The sequence below is a fragment of the Rhipicephalus microplus genome, chromosome X (genome assembly GCF_043290135.1).
Source record: "Rhipicephalus microplus isolate Deutch F79 chromosome X, USDA_Rmic, whole genome shotgun sequence".
Classification (NCBI taxonomy): domain Eukaryota; kingdom Metazoa; phylum Arthropoda; class Arachnida; order Ixodida; family Ixodidae; genus Rhipicephalus; species Rhipicephalus microplus.
In genome coordinates, this window is record NC_134710.1 from 29,842,055 (window position 1) to 29,866,120 (window position 24,066).

The following is a 24,066-nucleotide window of genomic DNA, read 5'->3' on the forward strand; positions in this document are numbered from 1 at the left end:
ATGCAAATCTATATGAAAGTGCCAGTGCGTCAATAAAGTTCTCTCTCTTGATATATATATATATATATATATCCCGGCCGAATGAGGTAGGTTTGCCCCCCCCCCCCCCCCCCCCCCCCACTTGCTCAAGAGTTGGTACACCACTGGCCAGAGTTACATTGTGCTTGAAAAAAAATTTTAAAAAAGTTGGTGATTAAACTTCTAGAGCACCAAAAAGAAAGAGCAGAGGCTTGCTAAATGGGAGAGTACGCAGAACAAAAAATGGTAGACAATTGTGCGGGAAGTTTCCGTGTCTACAGCTTATGGAGTGATAAACTTTGTGTCTACTTGTGGAGGGTATTGTTGATTAATAAAGAAGGGTTAAATTACTTTTCTAATGCACCAAGGACTCAACGTAGGAAGTTACAATCGCTTTTCTCTATAGAAGTACTAAAGTAAACTGCATACAGTCACCAATGGAGTCAGACTTCGAAAATTCAAAGTTGGTGGATATGTTGGACAACATAAGTACACCGTTGAAGTTCCCCTAGCACCAGCACATTTATTGCAGCTGGTTTCCTGGACAAATTTAAAGCAGTTATTTTCAAATGGCAGTCCATGAAGCGATTTTTGGGAGTCTGCGAAACATATCCACGAAAAAAAAAATTGTTTGGAGGCACACTAAACCCTGTTACAGCGGCAAATTCTGATTTTTGCATCTTGGCATTGCAGCGGGACTGACTTATGTTTCTCGCTTCTCTATGAGATGGTTGTAAATCTTTTGTTGTAGCTTTCTGCAACATCCGTACATGAGGGTACTTTTCCTAGGCTTGTATATTTACAGTGCAAACACAGCCAAAAACAGGTTGATAGTGGCTGCCGACCACACAACTTACAGATAAACAGTTGAGATAAAATCGTTGTGGAACTTGAGTTTGGCCATTTTTTGCTTAGGAGAAATAAGACTCCTATTGCACGCTGCATGTTATGGAAATTGATGCCGCCCCTTGCCCTTCCTCTCACTGCAAGAGATTCTTCGCCACTTCCACCGATTCATAAGGGGTCCCTGAAACATCTATGGCTTTGAACAGCTGTCCTAAAGTGGGATTTTTTTATAATAAATCACCCGTTTTGAGCTACACCACTCTATTTTGAAAGCCACCATGTAAGATTTTCCTCTCGCTCGGTCAAGTTTAGTTTCCAGTGGCCAGGGCAGCTATTCTCATGGTGTCCACTTAGGGGACCTGTTCATTTCCACCTTCGATGATTCGCTGGAGCTCAGCGAAGCAGCATGCTGCCTTTTTCCGCTCTTTCTTTCGCAATGTCATTTTGACGCCACGCAGCTTTCACTACTGTCAACTTAAATAATAAAGACGGAATGTGTTTCATGCAATGGATTCGGCCCCCAGATATCTACTTTGGGACGCACATCTCGGAGGCCGTGCATTAGCTCTGATCCCATTAGCCTTTGAATTAGGTTTAACGTGGCCACCCACATGACCCACCTGGAAGGACGGTACGCATTACCTGCATCATGCTTAAAACATCTCTACCCATTCATACGCAAGTTCAAGTTTGTAAATTAGTTTAGGAGTCTTGTACATTTCATCCACTGTTTTTCTTTTTATGGTGGGAATTTGCTGGCAGTTTTGGTGCTTCAATGTAGCCAAAAGTGCCATGACGTCTCGACACTTTTTTATTTGCATAAATGAACATGCTCCAGCGAAGTGAACATGTCTACGACATGAACATTACAGAAATCTTGCCCTAGTTTTTTTGCCTCCAAGATTGGGAACGCTCACCCAGTTTTTGAGGCCATACCCACTCTTCCTTGGCTGCTAAAATGCTTCAGGGGATGCAACTTTTCCTTTTCAATCGGTCTTATATTGTTAGGCGTGGGTAAATAATAAGTCTGAGGTTCGAAACAAATGCTACTTTGGCAAATAACTTCAAATCGAATTGTTTAAATAGTACACTTCACATATTATCTTAAACAGTGAGAATTTTTGTCATAAACTATTTTTAAAAGATGGAACAAGGCATGTGTAAATGTCACTTTTTGGTTCTAAGGGAAGTAGAAGCAACTTTGAAAAGTAGCTAGATTGTATAGCAGCAGGGTGCAAGTTTAACGGGTACAGTATGTCAAGTTTCAAAAATTTTCCTATTCAGTACATGTTAGCCCCTACAACATGCTTTTAAACTTAAAAATAATTAATCCAGGTGAAAGTAATATGTACATTTAACCTCAAAATAAGGCTTTGTGACAGAGTAGATTTCTCTGGATGGGTGGTTTCATGACGTTGCATGTCCTACACTGCAGCGAAACCATCTAACCATCTTTACAAAGCGTTATATGCTCCCATATATCAATTTGTTCATTTCAAATAATCTAAATTCATTTCGAAGCAAATTCGAATACTGTAACATTCGTTCGAATATTCAAAGAGGCGGATCGCTTACCACATCTGTACTTAATGTCGTCCTTAAGGGGAGATGCTACTCGAAGACACTTTTTCTTTAATATTCACCCTAGAGCAATAAAACTTGAGCTGTTTATAGAACTTTTTATGCTGATTTCAAATATATATTTAGTTTTCTTGCAAGTTACACACTTTTAGCTCTGCAACATGACAAAGTGAAAACCTTAACCCTTTTGCCCCCCCCCCTCTTTTTATTCCTAAAACTCTGTAATTTTTTACCATTCATAGTTCATAATGCTTCAAATAATGTCTAGAGTGCAAATAACTAATTAGGAAGCACATACAAAATATGTAATATGCATGAAAAATAATAGACGTAAAAAATCCATATTTTACCCACCCTAATTAAGGTATACAGACAATTTTTAATATACAATAAAATATTAAAATTTAAACTAGATAATGACATTTGTCATACTTTGGAAAAAAATTGGGCAAAATTTCATGCAGATCCGAGCACTAGAAATGCCCGAAAAAGGAGGGGCATATTGGAAAAAATGGCAAAATTTGTGTCTTGAGAAAAACGAGTTTGAAAGTTTAAATTGAGTTTTTATTTATGAAAGATATTATTAACTAAGATGAAATTTGCACATCAAAAAGAACAATCCTTGTTGTTGTGGCCACTGCGATTAAAATACGCCAGCACCATGAGTTTGTCCCTCTCGGCGTTTTCGAGCCGGCTCATCACAGACATTTCCCTGACAGACAGGGCCATGGAAAGCTTGCCAAACTTGCGCTCCATCTGGCAGAGCCTTGTGCCAACTGCAAGCTAGGAATAAGTTCGACAGGACTGCGAAATTCCAACTAAGTCCAGTGTAATGCCATTTTGCAGCCATGTTTGTGCCACATACCATCGTACATAATGGCAATGTCGTCCCTGCTAAGTTATCTCACTGCGAGCTCTTTCGACCTCTCAAGATTGGCGCTGACGTCATCCATTGCCGCATCACAAACTTTCCGGCTGACCGGTGCGAATGACTTTGATGCATTGATTTTTGCAAGCCAACAACTGCCGCAAATCGCACCAGCTGCTCGTAGCCTATTCCTACACAGCGCGCCGCACAACTGCTTTCACTTGTGAGCAATGCCTTTTTTCATTCATAACGAAGATAATAACACGAGAAAAGCATTGTTCAGCTGCGCTGCTCGACAAGACATGGACCCCGCAAATAGGTTTCACAGCATATACAGGCGCGCAGTGACCAATGGCGGCCCCCGATTTGTACCATGTGATAAGCCAGTCGCGGTGCTCGAAAAACGCACAGAAGAGTGATTCTTTTTATTATTTCTTGCGCTGCATGAGCGAGTGAAACTTGTTATTTGAAGAGTGAGGCTCGACTTTTCGACTCATGCGATCAACAATAGCTAGCGGCGGCGCATTATCAGCGGAAAGGTGCTTGAAAAATGAACACTTTCGACCTTTTAACAGGCACCTTGTGCTCTTTAGATGAAATTTTAAAGCATTTCTAGTTAAGTCTCGACCTGTATTATTTTTTGCAAAACAGTAGAGGTACTAATCTTGTCAAAACAGGCGAAAATAAAAAATCGGTGATGTAAAAAAAAAACTCGTTTTTCGACCCGCATCTCTCCCGTGTGTGTGTGTGTGTGCACGCACACACACACAGTGTAAGGAACCAAGGCTAGAGTTTTCACTTAAAGCCCCTAGATCGTGGACTTGGAAGAATAGTGGCGCTTCTTGATTTATGCCGCCACAATGTCGCGGCGCGGTCGACCTCCTTTTTTCATCCCCTTTTTCACGAAGCTAGTGCATTTGCCGTGCTGAATGTTTGGGAGGGAGGGGCACTAGTCAGCTGACCCTGATGTCACGAGAAACTTCGCACGCTTTTAGTTCACAGTGCACACCATGAACCCTCCAGACTCCCTGCTCGGAACGGGCTTCAGAGTAGAATCCTGAGCTTGTTGTTTATGGAAATGCCTGGTTGTTGTGCGTGTCACTGCAGCAAAAGGCCAGAGAAAGGACTAAGATTCTTGTATGTCCCCGAAGAGAGAAAAAGGCTGTGCGCAGGAAGCAGCCTGCTTTCAATTCTCGGCAGAGACCTAAACTGTGCCGCCAGGAAAGCCAAAGTGCACACGCCTTTTGATTCTATTTGTACACCTAGCTCTTTAATGCTGTTGAATTAAGATAAGTCAATGAACAAGTGCTCAAAAATATGTTGGCAGCAGCCGTGAAGCGAACAGCCTTACGCATGGAAGCAAGGTTACGTATCTGGCACATGTGCTATACGTGGGTCCTCATAACGAAGAGCCACGAGCTTTTCGTAATTTTACTTCTTCCTGATAAACTTTACATGCTCAATTATATAATTATAAGGTACCAAAGTGTTAATGTTATAATACCACGGTGTTACAAGGTTTTGTGTGAGCAGCAAGATTTTTTATTTTTTTAGGAGACCGAGTCAAGTCAAAGAGGTAATGAAATGCCGTATCTTGTCATTTTGTTAGGACAGAATATAGGCATGCGTGTTTATTCCACTCTGGCTTTTCGGTAGCATGACATAAATTTTTCACATCGGCTATGTTACAAAAGGGCATCATGCCCACTCATTTCGGCAAATTTATTAGGCAAACCACAACATTTTTTCTTGATTACTTTGAGCTCATCAGGACCACAATCATTGAAAGAAATTTTACTGTAAGCTTTATGGGGCTTACATTATAGTGCTTAACACGCCTCCACATTACGAACGGCCGATATGGAGACGGGGGTAAACCGCTCAGTCTGTAGTTAGTGCTTAGCATGTTTTTCAAAGCGCTTCCTCTTGTTTTTATCGAAGTGCATTACAGAATATATCTGCCACTGCTTTCAGTCTGAAGCAGTGTTGCGGAATGGGCACCTCTATTAAATTCCAATTCCATTCCGGGGAATTGCGACTTGCCATAATTCCATTCTTTTCGATTCCTCAGAATGAAAAAAACTTGGCCCATTCCCACTCCGGGAATGGCCAGACAGGTCAATTCTATTTCTACAATTCCTCAACGTAGGAGAGGTATATCTTGATAGCTTTATCGAGCCAAGAATGACTGTAACAACATAAAGCTGATGTCATGAGATGCATGAGAACTGCAAAACTATGCTAAACACATTTCCACAGTCGAGAGCTAGTAGCTTGGTGACTTATCTCGTGCAGTACATCCACACAACTAGTTCCCATAGAGGCAGTTCTGCTACCTATGGTATTTGCATGGTCTGAAAAATGTTTTAAAAAAGTTAGTCAACGTTTGGCAACACATGCATTTACTTGATTAGAGCGTATTTTACTACCTTCGTGGCATCTCTTTACTATATCCAGCAGCTAGTTGAGCTTGAAACTTTTGCTTTTACTAACCAGGAATGCTTTCTTGGTCATTTTAACTAGGTAACTAAGCCACATATGTTGCGAGATCTCTCGTAAACACCACTGTATATCTTGCAGTAATCATGACACTCTTAAAGGAGCACTGACATAATATTTCCCGATGAGATGTGCCCTTCGTTTGATTTATCAGTGTGCGTAGGTCCTCTTGGCCAAATTTGAATTGCGTCTGCCACGTGGAAGTTACTTTATTTTGAGGCAAACAGCGTTTGAGAACTTAATAGGAAATAAAGTGCTCCTGCGACATCGACAGTAGTGCTACGTGTTCAGTGTGATACATTCCACGCATACCATCCTGCATGACGATGCGCTAATAGTGATGACGTCTACGATTCGAGTGTTCTTATCCTGGCGCCGAAGCCTGGAAATGCACTCACTCATCATGTCGAATCTTTGTCTGGAAATGCACTCACTCATCATTTCGAATCTTTGTAGCACTGCTTTGAATGATTTCGTGAAATTACCAAGATGCAAACTGCCCATAAAAAATCGGCTAAAGAAAAGAGCATGATTGAACGTGTGCTTGTCAGACAGGGCGTCGGAGAACCGTTGTGAGTTGCAGTCGTCTGGTTCGAAGCGTGGAAAAAGCGCAATGAGCATGTCTTCTCATTATACAGATGTTACACGCTTACACGACCACAAACTATTGAAGTGGAGTCGTGTATAGACAGATATTATAGCTAACAAGTAACATGCAGGCATAGAGTTTCATACAATAATATCTAGAGAGGAATCTGGCACTGCGATAGTGTACCTTCATGGGAATTATGGGAAGTACAGGCTTCGGATTGGATAGATTTAGCTAGTGAACTCTCCACAGACATTTTTCCATAGTTACAGTTTCGTTCTTCGCATACCATGGGTAGTGGGGTGGGGTGAAAAGCACTGAAACAGGGTCTTTGTTGTTTAAACAGGCTAAAGACCACTAGGTCTTTTTTGTTAAACAGGCTAAAGACCACTAAGTTTGCTGCGACATTGGAGCTTTACGAGTCGTATTTGACAATATAAACAAAGCGTCATCCACTCACCGCTGCGCATAGATGTATGCGGCTCGCTTCAGGTTACCTGAGAAGTTTGAGCGTCTCATCTCCTCAGCAATTAACTTTTCTTGAATGCCTTCCTCAGATAGAAAGTGCACATCACCAAAGAACTACAGTTTGGCGTTGTGGAGCGTGCTTCCTGCAGCTGCCGCCCTCATGAATTTTCTAGCGTGCAGAACATCAATATTGCATTCTCGTAAATTTGTGACAGTACATTGAGATCCACTGATCATTTGGTGCTAGATGACAAAAAAAAAAAACTGCTGCATTCTCGATGTCTGGAAGATGCGCCAACAATGACTGCTGGACCGCCTAGTTGCCTTTGCTTATGGAGCCACTGCCAGGCAATTTCGCAACTGCATGCAGAAAAAAGTTGGTGGACATGTGCAGTGTTTCTAGAGCATCAAGGATTATGAATATGTATCAATATATAGCGCTTACGATAGAATCTTTTTCACGGAAGTCCTATTCAATGAAAAAGCTTGAATTGTTAGAGATGGTGCCTATTAGACATTACGTATATCTAATAATTCCTGTTATATGTTTTTTTTTAGTGGACAGAAGCAGCTATTCACAAACTTCATTGAATGTGGTCCTGCAATCTTCAATCAGTCAGTTTATAAGTGATATTACTCACAAAACATACATCTTGTTATTAAAACTTGTATCCATGAAGAGTTCTACTTTTTGTTGATGTATTACATGAAATATTAGGTGTAGTAGTTCTTTCAGCAAAAAAAAAAAAAAACAATTAGTGTAACTTATAAAAACTTATTTTCTGCAGTAGAGAAATAGTGGTTTGGTTAGCTGAACCTAACATTCATTGCCATATCACTCAAAACAACAAGCAGGCGTGAGCTTCGCTTCTATTAATTGCCACAGTGGGGGGGGAACCTGTTTTTTAAATTTTTGGGTGTTGTACAGCCACCGTGGAGTGGGCATGTCAGTGTTGTCTAAAGCCCTAAATATTGTCACTGGCCATTGGGTTCAACAAAATAAAAATTTTTTTTTTTACTCTGTGACAGTCATTCAGTCATTTTTCAGGATATATACTATGTAAAAACGATATCTGCCAGGTGCTGTATTTTCATTAAGAGGTGAAATTTCTGTATAGTCAAATGCCAGTTTTGTTGTCAATGCAGTTAAATTATACAAGTTTACTACATTTATTATTTTGTGCAGTCACTTCGGCTTTTTTTCCTAAAAAAACTAGCATCATGAATGCTGTGTTTCAGATCAAACCCCTGGCACTGATATGGCGCCTTGTTCCAGCCTACCGTCCCGAGAACACCATCATGATAGATGACATTCCCAGAAATTTTCTCATGAACCCGCAGTCTGGTCTGAGGGTAAGGTTATCCCTGCATTGTGTTAAAAGAGAAATTGTGTTTGTGTCATGTCATCTTCATGAAGAAAACGCTTTATCCTCACGCCTTTTGAATTATAATTTTGTCCTTCCAGGTGAGACCATTTCGTAATGCTCATGTGAACCAATCAACCGACCGTGAGTTACTGCGACTGCGCCAGTACCTTAAAGACATCGCTCGCTCAGTTGATGACTTCACTCAACTCGATCACCGCAAGTGGGAAAGGTGAGTTTTTTTTTTCCACTCTGGTTAGCCCCGACAAGGCAGCAAATTGATAAGTTGCATAAAGTCAAAACACGCTGACTGAACAGGACGTAGCTACAGTTAAGGGCTCTGCAACACTTCATCAGGAAGGTCAAAAAACGCAGCCAGTTGGTAGTGGAGGCTCCTGAGTGCACCCAAGCCAAGCATTATAGCACAGCAGGCGGGGTGGAATTTACACTTGGTTTTCAAAGTAAACTAGAAATCGTCACCATTGACCGATTTGAGCATCGGGAGCTGGCTACAGTAGACTTGCGACTAATAATTCACACTTTTGGTTAACTCAAACAAAAATTCAATTTTTCGATTCACCCTTTATTCTTTCAGTGTATATAAAAGCCTTTCAACTTGAACTCGTCCTCTAGTTCATTCATACTTTTTGTAGTACCATACCAAAAGTATCTGCTGCTTTCCCACTACTATTTAAAAATTTTCGTGCGTATATAATCCTAACAGTCTAAAAAATACAAATAAGCACCTCGGGTCTTCAAGGAAAAAGGCTCTGCTAGTAAACAAACGTTTTAAATGAAGCACACGCATGGTAAACTGTGACGCTTCTCAACTGGTATAAAGAGCTTTGTTCTGAAGGCACATACCTATAGCAAAGAAGCAGTTGGTAATTCGTAATTTCTTCAAAAGGTCTGATCAGCAGTAAATGGTCAACAATCTTGCAGATCTTATACCTCTGCTTTTTGTTCATTGGGTGCAGTTAGGGTGTAAAAATGCTTAAAATCAATATGTCACTTTGCCCAGAGTCATATACAGTTGACTCTCGTTAATTCAAACTCGAAGCGACCTCTGAATTTTGTTTGAATTATCAAGAACTTTGAATTACCAGAATTTCTCAGATAACAGTAACTCCCGATAATTCAAACTTTGATAATTCATACTTTCGGGTAATTAGAACACAATTCGATTTCTTGATTGGCCCTATATTCTTTAAATGTATTCAAAAGCCTCTTGATTCATACTCATCATTTAGTTCATTCATACTTTTTGCGGTTCCATACCTGAAAATATCTGCTGCTTTCCCACTACTATTTAAAAATTTGCTTATAAATAATCCTAGGAGTCTAAAAATGACAAATAAGCTCCTTAGGCCTTCAAGGAAAAAGGCTTTGCTAGTAAACAAATGTTCTAAATGAAGCACATGTACGGTAAACCGTGATGCTTCTCAACTGGTAGAAACGAGGTTTGTGCTGAAGGCACATATAGCAAAGAAGCTGTTGGCAATTCAAGATTTCATTAAAAGGTCGGATCAGCAGTAAATGGCCAATAAACTTGTGGAACTTACACCTCTGCTTTTTGTCCATTGGGTGCAGTTAGGGTTTAAAAATGCTTAATTTTTTTTTAATGTGATGAAATTACTGCTTAATCATGATGTGTGGTGTCACCTAGCCCAGATTTATATATCTGAGAACGTCTGATAATTCATACTTCTTGGTAGTTCAAACAAAATTCAGTGGTCCCTTCGAGTCTAAATTAACGAGAGTCGACTGCACTTCATTGCCATGAAAAATGCTGGGGTTTGATTCCTTCTAGGACCCTGCCGTTCATTCTTCGCATTAATCACCTGTGGCACATACCCGCATCTCTGTGGCACTTATTCACCCTTGTGTATGTGCCACAAGTCTGGCGGAAAGCGTTTGGCAATGTACGCGATGGAATTGTGACAGTATTTGTGTCATGACCAGCGCGTCATATTTGTCAAACGATCTTACTCTCCCTTACTAATTTTCTTTTACCCCAAGTTCAGAAGGCAATTACGAGAGGACCTAGACGTAGGTGGCTAGATAGACAGACAGACAGACAGACAGATGCTCAAAGTGCCTGCAGTAGGCAAAAAAATGCTTCGCATTTAGAGGAGGCCAAGGTAATGACGCACACATGACAACATGCTTCTCTCGTGCCATGCCTCCCTACTTAGCTTTCTTCGTGGTTGTCGGAATGAGAGGAGAGAAAGCAATGACAGTGTGCGACAAATTTCCAACTCCGTCGGCACTTGGCGGACTCTATAAAGTTTTTATGGATGTCGATTTGTTGGCGGAAATGAACTCTTTTAATGAAGCCATTGTATGATTTTTGTAAAATTGTAGGGCCCCTTTAACATAACAAACCTAAATATAAAAAATTCTCTTCACGTAGCGCAGTCAGCTGTTGATTTTTCAAACATGCAGGAAATTTCAGATGCATTTGCAATGTGGCAACACGCTCTACTTGTATTTGCACGCATCCTTCCCCTCATTCTCCTCCAGCCTTGCGTAACAATGGCTACATAGCAATCTGATTACATACAGCACCACGGCAGTGTCACCTGAGGTACGAGTCATTGGTAGTGGCTTCAAGAACAGACTGCCTGACTTGGAAGAGCAGTATTGTTTCGCTACCCAGACAAGCGTAGCATCCAAATAAGCATTATTTTGTTATGATCTTATGTTTAGATTTGTCCTTAAGTGGACTTGACATCCCACAGTGGCACTGCCACAAGTAACATTGAGTCAATATAAAGAATTTGTGAAATTTTAGACGCTTGCAAATTTTCTATCTAACAATGGTAACATGTTGTAGCAAGGCTCACAAGCTGACGTAGCCTAAGTCAGGCCTTTGCTCTGAAGCTGGACAAGAAAACAAGCAAGTTGGAAAACAATTTTGTAGCAAGTAAAGTGTTATTGCTGTAGATAGCCTGCCAGCTCAACAGTAGCCTGGGGGGGATGGCCTACCAAGAGACTAGCACGGCTTTAAATTACATTTCGTCCATTGTCTATCGTCGTCCTCCTCCAGGGTAATTAAGGCGTCCACCTTGTCCTTCCATTTCAAAGAAATCTTTATATGTAGACAAGCAGGATTTGACCATTCGTCGGGAAGCAGGCATGGTGCTGCGCAGCATTGTTGGAGACGGTCTGATTTTCATAGAAAGAAAGTCTTAGGAAGACCATCTGTGTAGCTGTGACTTTCACTGCTCATTGTAGGCTAGTACAGCATGGTCTCATGAGACAGCAGATTAATGGCATCGGTTGGGGAGGGACAAGGGTTTGCTGAAATTCTGCCGACTGAGCTATCTTTCCTTGGGAAGAAGAGTTGGAACGAAGACATAAAGTGTGGCACAGCACTGACACGTTAGGGTGTCGGATTTTTTGGACTTGCCACTCAAATTTAGGATAAAAAACTGTACTAATTGAAGCCACCACTGCTATCATGTTGATTGATCACCGCGCAGTTTCAAACCAGCACTTTCATGAGTTTATCTGTTTGCGGCTGTAGTGAATTCAGCTTTGCCTTAACACTAAGGTGCTATGCTGCGAAGCGTACAGAGGATTCGAAGAGGCCACTGTCATGGTGTGAGTGTGAAATTCGGTACAATTTTTTTTCCCACGGTTGTGAAAGGGACAAGCTTGGCTCATGGTAGGTATCAAACACATTCAGGAGAGTCTGTGCGAGCATGAAAATGGCTGACAAGTGCATTGGCAGGCCTTCAGCTATTTCGGAAATTACTGTGGCGATTTGATGGCTTGACCATAATCAAAAAGCATGTGTCAAATCAAAAAAACTTCCTGATGGTTTTGAATGATTTCACATTCCTTAGGTAGTAAAACTGTATTTAAATCCATTTAGTTTCATGTCCACACACCAGTGTGTATTTTAAGCTTAAAGTAATGAAGCATGTTTTTTCACGATGTCAAGGCATTACTGCTGTCATGAATGACTAGCAAGGATAAAATAAAAGAGGTCAGTTGGTTACTCAAGCGGTTGAGTTGCACGCAGATTAGCCAGCGCATATTTGAAGTTACCTGCCACACTACGGAGCAGCTACAGTGATACAGCATCATTTTAGGGGTGGAGCTCCTTATGGTCTAGGACAGTCCATCCCTTCATTATAGCCAGCACAGCATATTCAGAGATGAACGGACAGATGGACGGTTTGCCCCACTCATTGTCATTCACTCTGTTGATATGCTGTGATTTTTTTGGTAGCAATTGGTAGCAAGGGGAAACCTGAAAGTGCATCTAAATAAGAGGGGGGGGGGGGGGGGGCATAAAAAAATCAAATGGATGGATGGATGGATGGATATGGCTGTACCCTTTAGATCGGGCGGTGGCTAGCGCCACCAAGCCATAATACTTAATGGACTCAAAACTATATTTATTTATTTTTTCCTTAAAAAGTGAGTTTGAGGATTCGTACTTTGCAGTGAAGAGTTTAATTTTCACTCGTGCCTTGACTTTAGCCACCAATCAGATAACCTCCTTCTAGTTAAGTCTACTTGCTTAAAGTCTATTTTGGCCACCCGGTCCCTAAACCCCAGTGCTTTGAAAAACTCTGCGCCATCATCCTGAACTATAGGGTGAAGCCCTTTACAGAACATTATCAAGTGTTCGGCAGTTTCTTCTTCCTCTCCACACGCACTGCATACTGTGTCTACCCCTTCGTATTTGGCCCGATATGTCTTTGTTCGCAGTACTCCCGTCCTTGCCTCAAACAGTAGAGAACTACCCCGAGTATTATCATAGATCCTTTTCTTGGCAATTTCCTGCTTAAAAGTTCGATAGATCTCTAGTGCAGACTTCTTAATCATGCCCATTTTCCACATGTCAGTCTCCGTTTCCTTCACTTTCTTCTTAACCGATAGTTCTTTTTGGTTTGGCCACCTGCTGTTTTCTAAGTATTTACCAGTCAACTTCCTGGTTCGCTTCCTCCATTTTGTATCGACATTCTTCATGTACAAGTAGCAGAAAACCTTCCTAGCCTAACGCTCCTCCTTCATTTCTCTCAATCGCTTCTCAAATTTTATCTTGCTGCTAGCTTCCCTGCCCTCAAATGATGTCCATCCCATATCACCTTGTACTCCCTGATTTGGTGTATTCCCATGAGCTCCTAAAGCAAGCCTACCTATTCCACGTTGCTTAATTTCTAATCTTGCTTGAACTTCTGATCTCATGCACAAGACCGCATTGCCGAACGTCAGCCCAGGAACCATGACCCCTTTCCATATTCCTCTCACAACATCATACCTATTGTAATTCCACAGTGCCCTATTTTTCATCACTGCTGCATTCCTGTTACCTTTAGTCGTCACGTATATTTCGTGTTCCCTCAGGTACTCGGTCCCATTGCTTATCCATACGCCCAGATATTTGTATTTATCTGTTATCTCTAGCGTGACGTCCTGTATCCTAAGCTCACTACCTTCGTTGTCATTGAAAATCATGACTGCTGATTTTTTCTTACTGAATCTAAAATCTAACCTATCTCCCTCATTACCGCAGATGTCCATCAATCTCTGCAAATCTTCCTTGTTGTTGGCCATTAGCACTATATCATCTGCGTACATTAATGCTGGTAGTGCCTGATCAATAAGTTTTCCTTGTTTGACTAAAGAGAGGTTGAAGCCCAGCCCACTTTCCTCTAATTTTGCCTCTAATCCTTGTAGGTACATCATGAATAATAAGGGTGACAGGGGGCACCCCTGCCTAAGCCCCCGTTTTACCTCTGCAGGCTTGGATACCTGTTTTTCCCATTTTATAACTACCTTGTTACCTTTATAGATACCCTTTAAAAGATTAGTGACTAGATGTTCCACGCCTAGTGTGTCCAGTATTCCCCACAATTCCTCTTGAACCACGCTATCGTACGCTCCCTTGATATCCAAGAATGCTAGCCACAGAGGCCTGTGTTCCTTTTCTGCTATTTCGATGCACTGCGTCAGTGAGAACAGATTGTCTTCCAACCTCCTGTGTTTCCGAAACCCATTCTGCAGTTCCCCCAGCACCCCCTCAGCTTCTATCCATGCCTGCAGTCTTTACTTTATAATCTGCATCGCGAGCCTGTAGACCACTGATGTCACTGTTATAGGACGGTAGTTGTTTATGTCAGCTTTGTCCCCCTTTCCTTTATAGATCATGCTCATCCTGCTAAGTTTCCATCCATTGGGAACTTCACCATCGATTATTATTTTGCTCACTGCCTCTCTCAAAGCCTGCTTAGACTTCGAACCTAATGTCTTTATCAGCCTAATTGGAATGCCATCTGGGCCTGTTGATGTACTACTAGGAACTCTTTTCTTAGTCCTTTCCCACTCTCGTTGTGAAAATGGAGCCATTGTACCACTTGATTCGTCCTTGTCTATTGTGGTGCATAAAGTACTTCTTTGTTGAAATTTTTCTGTCACCCTTGCTCTTATATAATCAATAGCTTCGTCCCCTTCTAGCCTGGCACCTTGGGCTGTAGATATAAAACTCTGCTCTAGGCTCGTCTCATTTCTTAGAGAGTTTAGATGGTTCCAAAATTTCGCAGCTGCCTTTCTGTCTTTTTTATGTACTTCTGCCAGCTACTGAGCTCCCTTTCTTCTAATCTTTTCATTGATCAGAAGGGATGCAGCCCTTCTACAGCTTAGAAAGGTTTCCCATTTTCTTTCAACATCATCTGTCGGTTCACCCCGCTGCTTAGCATGTCTGTGTTCCCTAGAGGCTTCCGGATGTTTTGCTATGGCTCTCTTAGCTTCCTCATCCCACCAACTTTTGGGTTTGTGTCTTCTTTCCCGGGGTGACTTGTTACGCGTCTTAGCAAGCTCTAGCTCAAAGAGTCTAATTAGATTCATGTATGTCCACACTGTCTTATTATCCTCCGTGATTACTTTCTCAATTTGTTTAGTGGCTATTTCAATTTGCCTTTCTGAATAAAAATTTTCCTGTAGTTGCTCATCTTGTCTCCTTCCCACTTTCACTGCTCTTCCAAAACTTAGCTTGATACGTTTGTGATCACTACCCAGACTTCTGGAGCCACCTTCATCTATGTGCATTCCCCTGAGCTTATTATACATCCTATGTGACATCAGTGCATAATCTATCGTCGACTGCAGCCTTCCTACCTCCCATGTTATTTGCCCTTCACACTTCTCGGTACTGGTGCAAATGATCAAATCAAGCCTTTCACACATATCCGTGATCATTTTGCCTGTCGGGTCGGTATACCCATCTATATCTTCTATGTGCGCATTCATGTCTCCTAGTATAATTATCTCGCACTCTCTTCCCAACTCCTGAATGTCCTTTGATATACACTCTACCATTGCCTGGTTTTCCTCTCTGGCCTTTGCTCCCGTCCACAAGTACACGAAACCAAGGAGTGTCATTTGACCTGCCACTTTCCCTTTTAGCCATAAATGTTCCTTGCACTCCTGCTTGACCCTTTGCCAGTCTGTACTTTTATGAATGAATGCCCCAATACCACCCCCCTTTCTGCAGCCTTCTGTTCTATTACAATATTCCCACGCGTAGTCCGGATTGTTCGGAGGTTGTTCCATGTCCCCGAGATGTGTTTCTACAAAACCGTATACCATCAACCTCTTTTCCCTTAGCTGTTCTTCTATCTCTTCCCACTTCAGCCTGTTCCTACCACCCTGCATGTTAATATACCCTATGTCTGAATGGGCTCGGCGCTCGTGGCTACGTCTCTTTATGCCCCAAACTCTACTTATCTTAGACATTGTTGCCACTTTGGAATCGTATCTGTCCATAACACCTGTCGAAGAGTCTCCCTGGTTGTTTTCCTCGTTACTAGCTATCCTGCACCCCGAAGGGCTCGCTTGCCCCCCAAAAAAGCTACTGCGCGTCCTGCAAGTCGCCAACCCACCTCATGACCTAGTCGCCCATCGAAGTGAACTCTGTCTCGTTGAAAACCACCCCACCTACGCACCTCTCTGTTTATTTCCACCACCTCAAAGCCGTTCTCTCGACTCATCCGCCACATCTCTTGGTTTGCGTTGACAACCGCTCTTTGCAGGTTGCTATCACGCACCGGTACCTCCGGTATCGCGCATATCACTACCTGTACCTTAGGAGAAGTGGCGCACATGTCATCGACGCCTTTCGCCAGTGTGGCTGCTAGTCCTGCTGTATCTTCATTTAAGACAAATGCAAGTCAATGACACTGCCACCTGCCCACTGGTTAATACCCTAAATGTAGAAAACCAACATTTAATTTTTGGGAAATCTGATGGCATAATAAACAGCATCATAAAGTGTAACAGAACTGGAAAAATATGCTAATAACTCAAGTTTTTTTTTTTAAGAAAAAGAGATGATATGCGAGTTTCTTTATGGGTATGACCTTTAAAGGGTCAGTAAACAACATCACAGCCTAAAATTTCCAACAGAGAAATAACTGTGCGCTTGTATAATGTGAACCTACTCCTGCAAGAACTTTGCGAATAAGTGCGGTGATAACGAAGTTACAGAGTGTAGAACAGCCCATTTCGAATGGTTTCGGTTTCTCACTCAGCCTTCCCCATCTTCTTTGCAGTGCAGAGAAGTAGGCATAGCCCTTTGTCATGACTATGCCCACTTAGGCAACTTCGGTGCAGCCAATGATCATGTAAGGCTTACCCCATGTGTTGCTCTTGTCATTACGGTGCAGAGATAAAGCATGGTGCAAGGGGTACGAGGCACTAGCTCAGTATGCAGTCTTATCCTAACGGAAAAATCGCGAGACACCTCTTCATCTCAGATGCTTTTATTCTGGCAATACCGCTTATCCCTGTAACAGTAGTTTTCTGTTATGTAGGTCCTCTGTCAGTTATTCCATCGGATTTTTTTTTGCTTGGTAGGAAATGCCCCATTGGCATGTGGCATTGGTTCCCCCGGTTTCCCACAAAGCTCTTCTTTCGGCATGGCTCAATGTGCCATAGGAGAGCTATCAGCCGATCCTTTGTCTAGGTACACAAGATTGATCGTTTCATTCATCTTCAAGTGACTGAGGTCATTGGAAAACTTTTCCTTCCTTCACTAGTTTCAGGGCGTTGTCGAAATTTGTAGCAGCCATCCATTTTCGTGCGATTTCTTTCAAAACATTCCTGTTTGAGTCTGCTGCCCAAGATAAAATCCTCATCAGCTCTGGCACGTGAAATTTCCAGATCTGTGAGAGCCTCCCAAACACAGTCATCCTATTCTACACACTTTTGAAGCACAATGACTGTGGAACAGTGAACAGAAGCGGCCCATGGGAAAGGAACTGGCCCTTGCACTGTCCATCCTAGTTTGGTGTGCACCGCCTTTACATTCTCCCGTTTGTTGCACACGCTTCTCACGTCCCGCAATCATAAGACGCCAGTAGTAGTCTGAACCCACGAGCAAATAAATTGTGTTGTCATTTTCTTCCTTTTGACAAACGGCTCGCGTGTCTAATTCAGTTTTCTTTATCTTGTTTTTCACTTCTTCACCTAAAATTGGATTTCTCACTACAGATGTCCTCCATTTCAAAGCTTAAATTACTATCGGCTTCATTGCAGTTGTCTCAAAAATGCTCACACGGACGCTTCTCATTGTTTTATCTGTCTTGTTACCTCCAAATACTTCAATGGTGACAGTTTTCCTCTTGCGACAGCTGGCAGTCAAGTTGGCGAGATGCTCCGATGGTGATGAAGCTTCGCTGACTTCCCTTGTCAAAGAATACCCAGCTTTGAAGACATTGTTCTGGCTATTCTGGCCATCTAGGCAGTTGGGACTCGCTTGTTCGGAGACAAGGTTGACGGCTGTCGCAGATGCTTCATTTACCCTTTTCTGGAAGTCCGGGTCTCACATGGTCGTAGCATGGCATCGGGTCGGGAGCATCCATAGCATTTTTGTCTTCCTTTGAAGTCTCTTGGCATGTGACCTTGCTTGAGACATCGAAAACATCGCCCTGCCTTGGTTAGAATCTTCTTGTCTGTCAAACGTACTTTGTTTTCGCAGACATCGGTGCAATGCTTCGATGACTTACGAAACAGGTGTAGGTCAGGCTTTCCCAGCACACTCGATAGAGCTGCTGCTGATGACAATTTACAGTGTCCTGCTCACCGTGGTTTCTCTGCAGCTTCCTGACTGACTTCTGGCATTTTCAGGGACGCATATGTCGTCAGAGTTTTTCGGCAATGAATTCGATATTTGAGAAAACCCAGAAGATCTCCCAGCTCTTCTTTTTCTTTTCATTTTGTCTTTCTGTTTTTTCGGTCTCTTTGCACCTGCATCGTGGATGTCGCAGTGATTGTTGTCATCGATGGGTGGAGTTTGTGATACTGGAGCACCAAATCTGATGGTAAGGCTTGCAAGAAAATTTCCCGCAGCATTGAGCAGTAAGTAATGGGGCTCGTCTCAAATACTTTCAGACTCCTCACATGAACTTGTACATACAGTACTTGAGGTTGGGTGGTGCTTAAAGACGACAAAACTGGCCCAAGATCTTACAGGCTTCAAAAATGTTCCTGCACAATAATCCTGTTGTTCCGAAGCGTTTCTTGAGGATGTCTACTGCGTCTTCATAGCACTCTCCCTTTGCTTGGAGTTCGGGTATAGCTGCAGCGGCTGCTCTCATGACAAGCATGCTCAAGTAGTTGAAATTGTCGGCTGCGCTGAGGTCATCATTATTGTGCACTGCCGTCGAAAATTGGATCCAACATCGATTCCATTATTGTCATTTGCCATTGAATTCCTGCAGTTCTAGTTGTGGCAGTCGCGACCTGACACTCACCGAAGCTTGGCTTGTTGTCGTGTGCAAGACTAGGGACGCACGGTTGTTTTGAATAGTAAAGCAAAGCTTTAATGTCAGCGTGGCAATCTTGTCCTCGTAACTGCTTGCGTCTATCATTTCTGCCTTGATCAGCTCTTTGGGCGTCTCATCTAACATGCTGTCATCGATCTTCGTTAATTAATCGTACATCGTGTAATACGGTTGATCGAAACGCTGACCTGTGACGATGACAGCTCCTGTTCCTGTAGGAGGCCTTCCGCTTCTTGTACAATGGCATCCAGTTGCGAGTCGAGGCACTGGCATCGTTGGAATAGCATTTCCATGGTTCAGTCAGCAGCTGGGAACTTTTCGCCAAAGGTTCAGGGTTCACCGTGTGACATATTGAATCATTGAGGTTGGCGTCGTTTCTAAGATCCGACTGGGTTTCGGCACCATGTGGGGGACCTCAAGGTTCGCCGGCTTCCAGGCTGTCGTGGAGGGACAAGTGGCGGCACATCCGAAAGTAACGCTCTATAATAGAACTAAAACAAAAGGAACTGATGTCTTAGTGTCCTCGAGAAAGCGCCAGCTCGTGAGGAGGAATGACGATGATGATTAATGTCGTCTGCAAGACTGATGAAAACAAAGTTCCAACAGTCTCAATACTCTTATCAAAATGGCAGATAGCAGCACAGAAAAATGAGAATGTGGACTGCACAGTCGAAATGACCAAAGCTGCATCACCGCAGGGCCAAGAACGCAGGTCCTCCATCACTGCAGGGCCAATTAACAAAGTCTGTGCAGTGTAATGTTGCCCATGGGCAGGATTACATCCCCTTGCGTATTATGAAGATTGGAAAGGGCACTGGAGAGGGGTGCAGAAATGGTTTTTGAAATGGAGTAGCTGCGCTATGATAATCACAAAATTGTGACCATCGCGGCTTTCTTCGTAAATAGCGAGCGAGTGTGGAAGGTGTAAGATAAAAAAAAGATACTGAGCCTGTTTACTGGCCTTTTAAACTCACATTTATAATAATAACAATGTTTGTTGGGGTGTAACATCCCAACACCTTACGTTTATTCGAATTGCTAAACGTAAAACTTGCATTTTATGAAGCATGACTTTTTTTAAGCAGGTTGGTTAGGGATAGTGAAAAAACAAATTCAAAGTAAGGACAGAGTCGATTACATACCGACTGATACACCTTGAACCTAGGAAGGCAGTGAGTTGTATAATTAACTCTCACGATTAGAGGCTGTTGTTTTGCCTGACAAACATTTGTTTAACTTGTGGAAATTATCTTAATAAGACCATGTTTTTTTAGCATGAATGTACACAAAAACAGTTTTTTTTTGCATTTGCAGTTACATGCCGAAGACAGTGCAATCATCTGCGACCGTGTATTCCAAACCAACACTGCCTGCAGATGACCCTGAAGCTCCTGTGTCTGACGACGCGAAGGATGACCAACAACCATGAACTGAATTGTATTCAAGAATTGAGCATCAGAATGGTTATTCCATTGCTTTTCAGTGCTAAGCTACTGAATTAGGAAATTATTGAAGGCCTAAATCTCATATGATGCATTTAATATAATGATTTCTTGCAGACCTCAACAGCATAGTTCTGTTCTATACCATTCCACCTGTGTGGTTATATGGAGTAATACTGTGATAGCTCGTTGAGGTTGCAGTGTGTGTATTTGTGTGTCTCTATGGTTATTTTTGCAAAAGACTATCATGTGCTGAAATAAAGTTTCTTTTTTCAGTCTTGCTACTTTTTCTTCGATTAGTTGTATTTGTTAAGCTTGGGTGCTATTCACAATTGAAAGTGGAGTGCATCATGCTGAATAATTTAAATGTATTTGATTAAGTATGTGTGAAAACTCTTTCTCATTTTACGTAAGCTATGATAGGATGCAAGATCATGGCATATGAAAATTTTATTTTTTGAGGCACCTGGAGAGAAAAACTGCAAACCGACATCCTGTAAATTTGCATGACTGGAATGTCTGGATGTTCAAACAAGAAGTTTATGCTAGGAAATTGCATGGTGCTGTAAACATGCTATGTAGATTCCTTGCATAACATTTGTATTGTAATGCCAGTCATAAACCAAGTTCAGGGCAGATATTCATTCTGCCAAGGGGGCTGCCATATTGCCCAGCGGGCGGTGCCGTCCCTGGTCTGGCATTATGCGTATCACCGTAGCATGCACCAAGTCTGGCTCCCACAGTGAACTATAAATGATGCTGGTACGTCGCCCACGTGACCTGAGACGACTTTTTGATGTTTTTTCCCTATGTAGGTTTTGAATTTTTCCCGTGTCGCCACGGAGTGCCTAGTAGTACGTCACGTAGTTGATTAAGTTTCTCTCTAACCATTTTCACCTCGCCGCTCGTATTATCTACTACACCATACTGTGCCTGAAAAAATAACAATGCCGCAAGAAAATCTACAGGGTTTGTGCGGCTATGTTTGTTCTTGGTCACTCCGCTTCGGAATGATGCAGGTTGACAATGGTTGAGCTGTCAATGGCGATCATTGTCGTCGTTGCGAGATTTGAAGTATGCCGTTTATCGAAGAAAAAACAGGCTGTGTCACGTCAAAGTGGAACATGCATGAAGTTCCATGCATTGCGGTGGTTGCGGCGTTGGCCTGTCTTCACTGGAAAAGTATGTGGAGCACCACGTCGAAGGCCACAAATTCGCCGCCGAGTACGTGCAGCAGGCATTCCACAATGATAAAGGTGAGTACCCATGTGCTGCTTTCAGTAGGTGGGTGTTGAAAAGAACAGTGTCACTGCATTTTTATCGCGTTTTCTGGTGCAGCTGTACAGCACTTGGTCGCTTTCATGTTCAGATGTCTGCAAGCCTAACACGAATGCTTCACAGCATGCCCTGAAATGATTTGATTGCTGCCAGTGCTGCGTAGCTTTGGATTCTGTTGCCGAAATGTTAACCATACTTAACGATGTGCCACCCCCTGGCTAAGCCACGGCACTGAATGGCCATGAGAGCCCACCTGAAACAGCAACTGAAACAAGCCAGGCATTGCACCTTGTGCTAAGCATTGCGAAGCTGGAGGCAGCCACGACTGTGTGAAGCTCAGCATTACTCAAGGCAAGCTTTGAGTATGTCAAACAGCAATAGTGGATTGTGAAGTGTCTGAGAAGACGAATACTTCCTTTGAGCCAGTCTTTCTTTGCTTGTCGTAGGTGACACGAAAAAAAAAAACAAGCCAGTCTAATTAACAAACAAAAAAGTCAAGCATCAAATGAGATACATTTTTATACATATAAAAAAAAAGAAACAGTCATCAATTCTTTCAAGCACTACCAACTGTCAAAAGGACGCTCTAAAACAGCAGCTTATGAACTAATCTGGAGTCTGCACAGATTATTATATCAGTAGGGCATGACAATGGCTAGCAGAAAAACGTTCTAAGTGTGGTAGTTCCCAACTTTGGACTTATAAATTAAAAAGGAAGTTAAGTGTTTGTCTACTAACAAGCTTGGCACGACAGGCATACTCTAATGAACAGTAATTTTCCTCCTTGGTTATGGTTTGCAACCATACATAACAGCTGGATGGTGCATGTATTAGAGCACAAGAAATACCTCCATCATGGGCTTGTTGTATGAGCAGCTAGTAAGTGTTTAGTGAATAGATACAAACCCCCAATTTGTAGCCTCTCTGTGCAGCCATACATTACCGCTGGATGGCACTCGCACACTGAGCTTCCAAGGTATTTTGCTGCTTATAAGTGCAACTTAAGTCCCTGTAGTTGCACAGTGGATTTTTCTCTTTTTTTTCCCTTTTTTTCAGTCAACATGCCGCCAAATTCTTGAGATAGTTCTGCTGAACGGGCTACCTAACGAGGATATCGAAAGGATATTTTGGCCAATGACCTTGGGACAAAAGGTCTGAGGAGGTTAATGCTTCATCCCACGGAGGAAGGAAAGGTGCTTCATCTCTTCCGCCAGGGACATCACGCCAAAGAGATTAAAACTCTAATGCAGAATGCGGCGCGCGCATGAGGCGGGCCTACAGAACAGATACACAGACATGTGTTTAGAAAAAAAATTCCGCCATATCCACGAAGTGAATGATGATGAGTGGGCGAAGCTCCGGAGGTAAACCTGGTAAACCATGAATCCTCTGTACATTTTGCCCACTTGATTTTATTACATCGCTCCCCCTAGCGTACGTCGCCGCACTAAATCGAACGATTGCCTTCAACCAATGACACGCGCCATATGTGACATCATTCCTATTTTATAAGATCTCGCGTCTTTCATCAACTACAAGTACCGCTTTCTAGTTTATAACATTTTGCATCTTTTCATCATCAGCTACAAGTACCACCATCTAGTAAACACTACAAGAACTAAACGAGAGGTGGCTACATACAGGAGACGGTACCGCCATCTAGTGAACACTGCAAGAACTAAACTAGAGGTGGCTACATACAGGGGACGGTACCGCCATCTAGTGAACATTGCAAGAACTAAACTAGAGGTGGCTACATACAGGCTATAGGGGACGCACAGCCCACGCCCTAAGGAGCTTCGCCCCTAAAAAAAAACTGGTGAACGATTTAGAGTACTTGGTATTCTACTATAGGGGAGTACTAGGCCATCCCGTGGGCCTCTTAGTGACCCTTCGCATTGGGTTTAAAAAAAGTGGTTAATGATCTAGAGTATTCGGTAATACACTATGGGAGAGCTGAAAGGCGTCCCGTCGTACCCCAAAAGGTAGAGAAGTGTGTTTAAAAAAAGTGGGTGTAACAATTTAGAGTACGAGGTACTCTATACAGCGTAACTAAGTACATGTGCACACTTTCTGCAGAGAACCGTTAGCTAAAGCCGCTGAATCATCAACCAATGATTGATTGCTATGAGGGTTTAACGTCCCATCATTATGAGAGACGCCGTAGTGGAGGGCTTCGGAAATTTTGACCACCTGGGGTTCTTTAACGTGCACTCAAATCTGAGCACACGGGCCTACAACATTTCCGCCTCCATCGGAAATGCAGCTGCCGCAGCCGGGATTTGAACCCGCGACCTGCGGGTCAGCAGCCGAG

General features: G+C 42.6%; 1 protein-coding gene across 1 annotated transcript in view; it reads left to right on the forward strand.

Annotated features, from left to right (window-relative positions):
- Ublcp1 (Ubiquitin-like domain-containing C-terminal domain phosphatase 1) overlaps positions 1-20,758 on the forward strand; it is a 44,839-nt gene extending 24,081 nt beyond the window's left edge. Inside the window, exons 5-7 of the mRNA XM_037426709.2 lie at positions 8,109-8,222; positions 8,335-8,465; positions 20,347-20,758. Coding sequence (XP_037282606.1) covers positions 8,109-8,222; positions 8,335-8,465; positions 20,347-20,461 — 360 coding nt within the window. The 3' untranslated portion in view covers positions 20,462-20,758. The remainder of the gene's footprint in view (positions 1-8,108; positions 8,223-8,334; positions 8,466-20,346) is intronic.
- Positions 20,759-24,066: the final 3,308 nt, after the last annotated feature.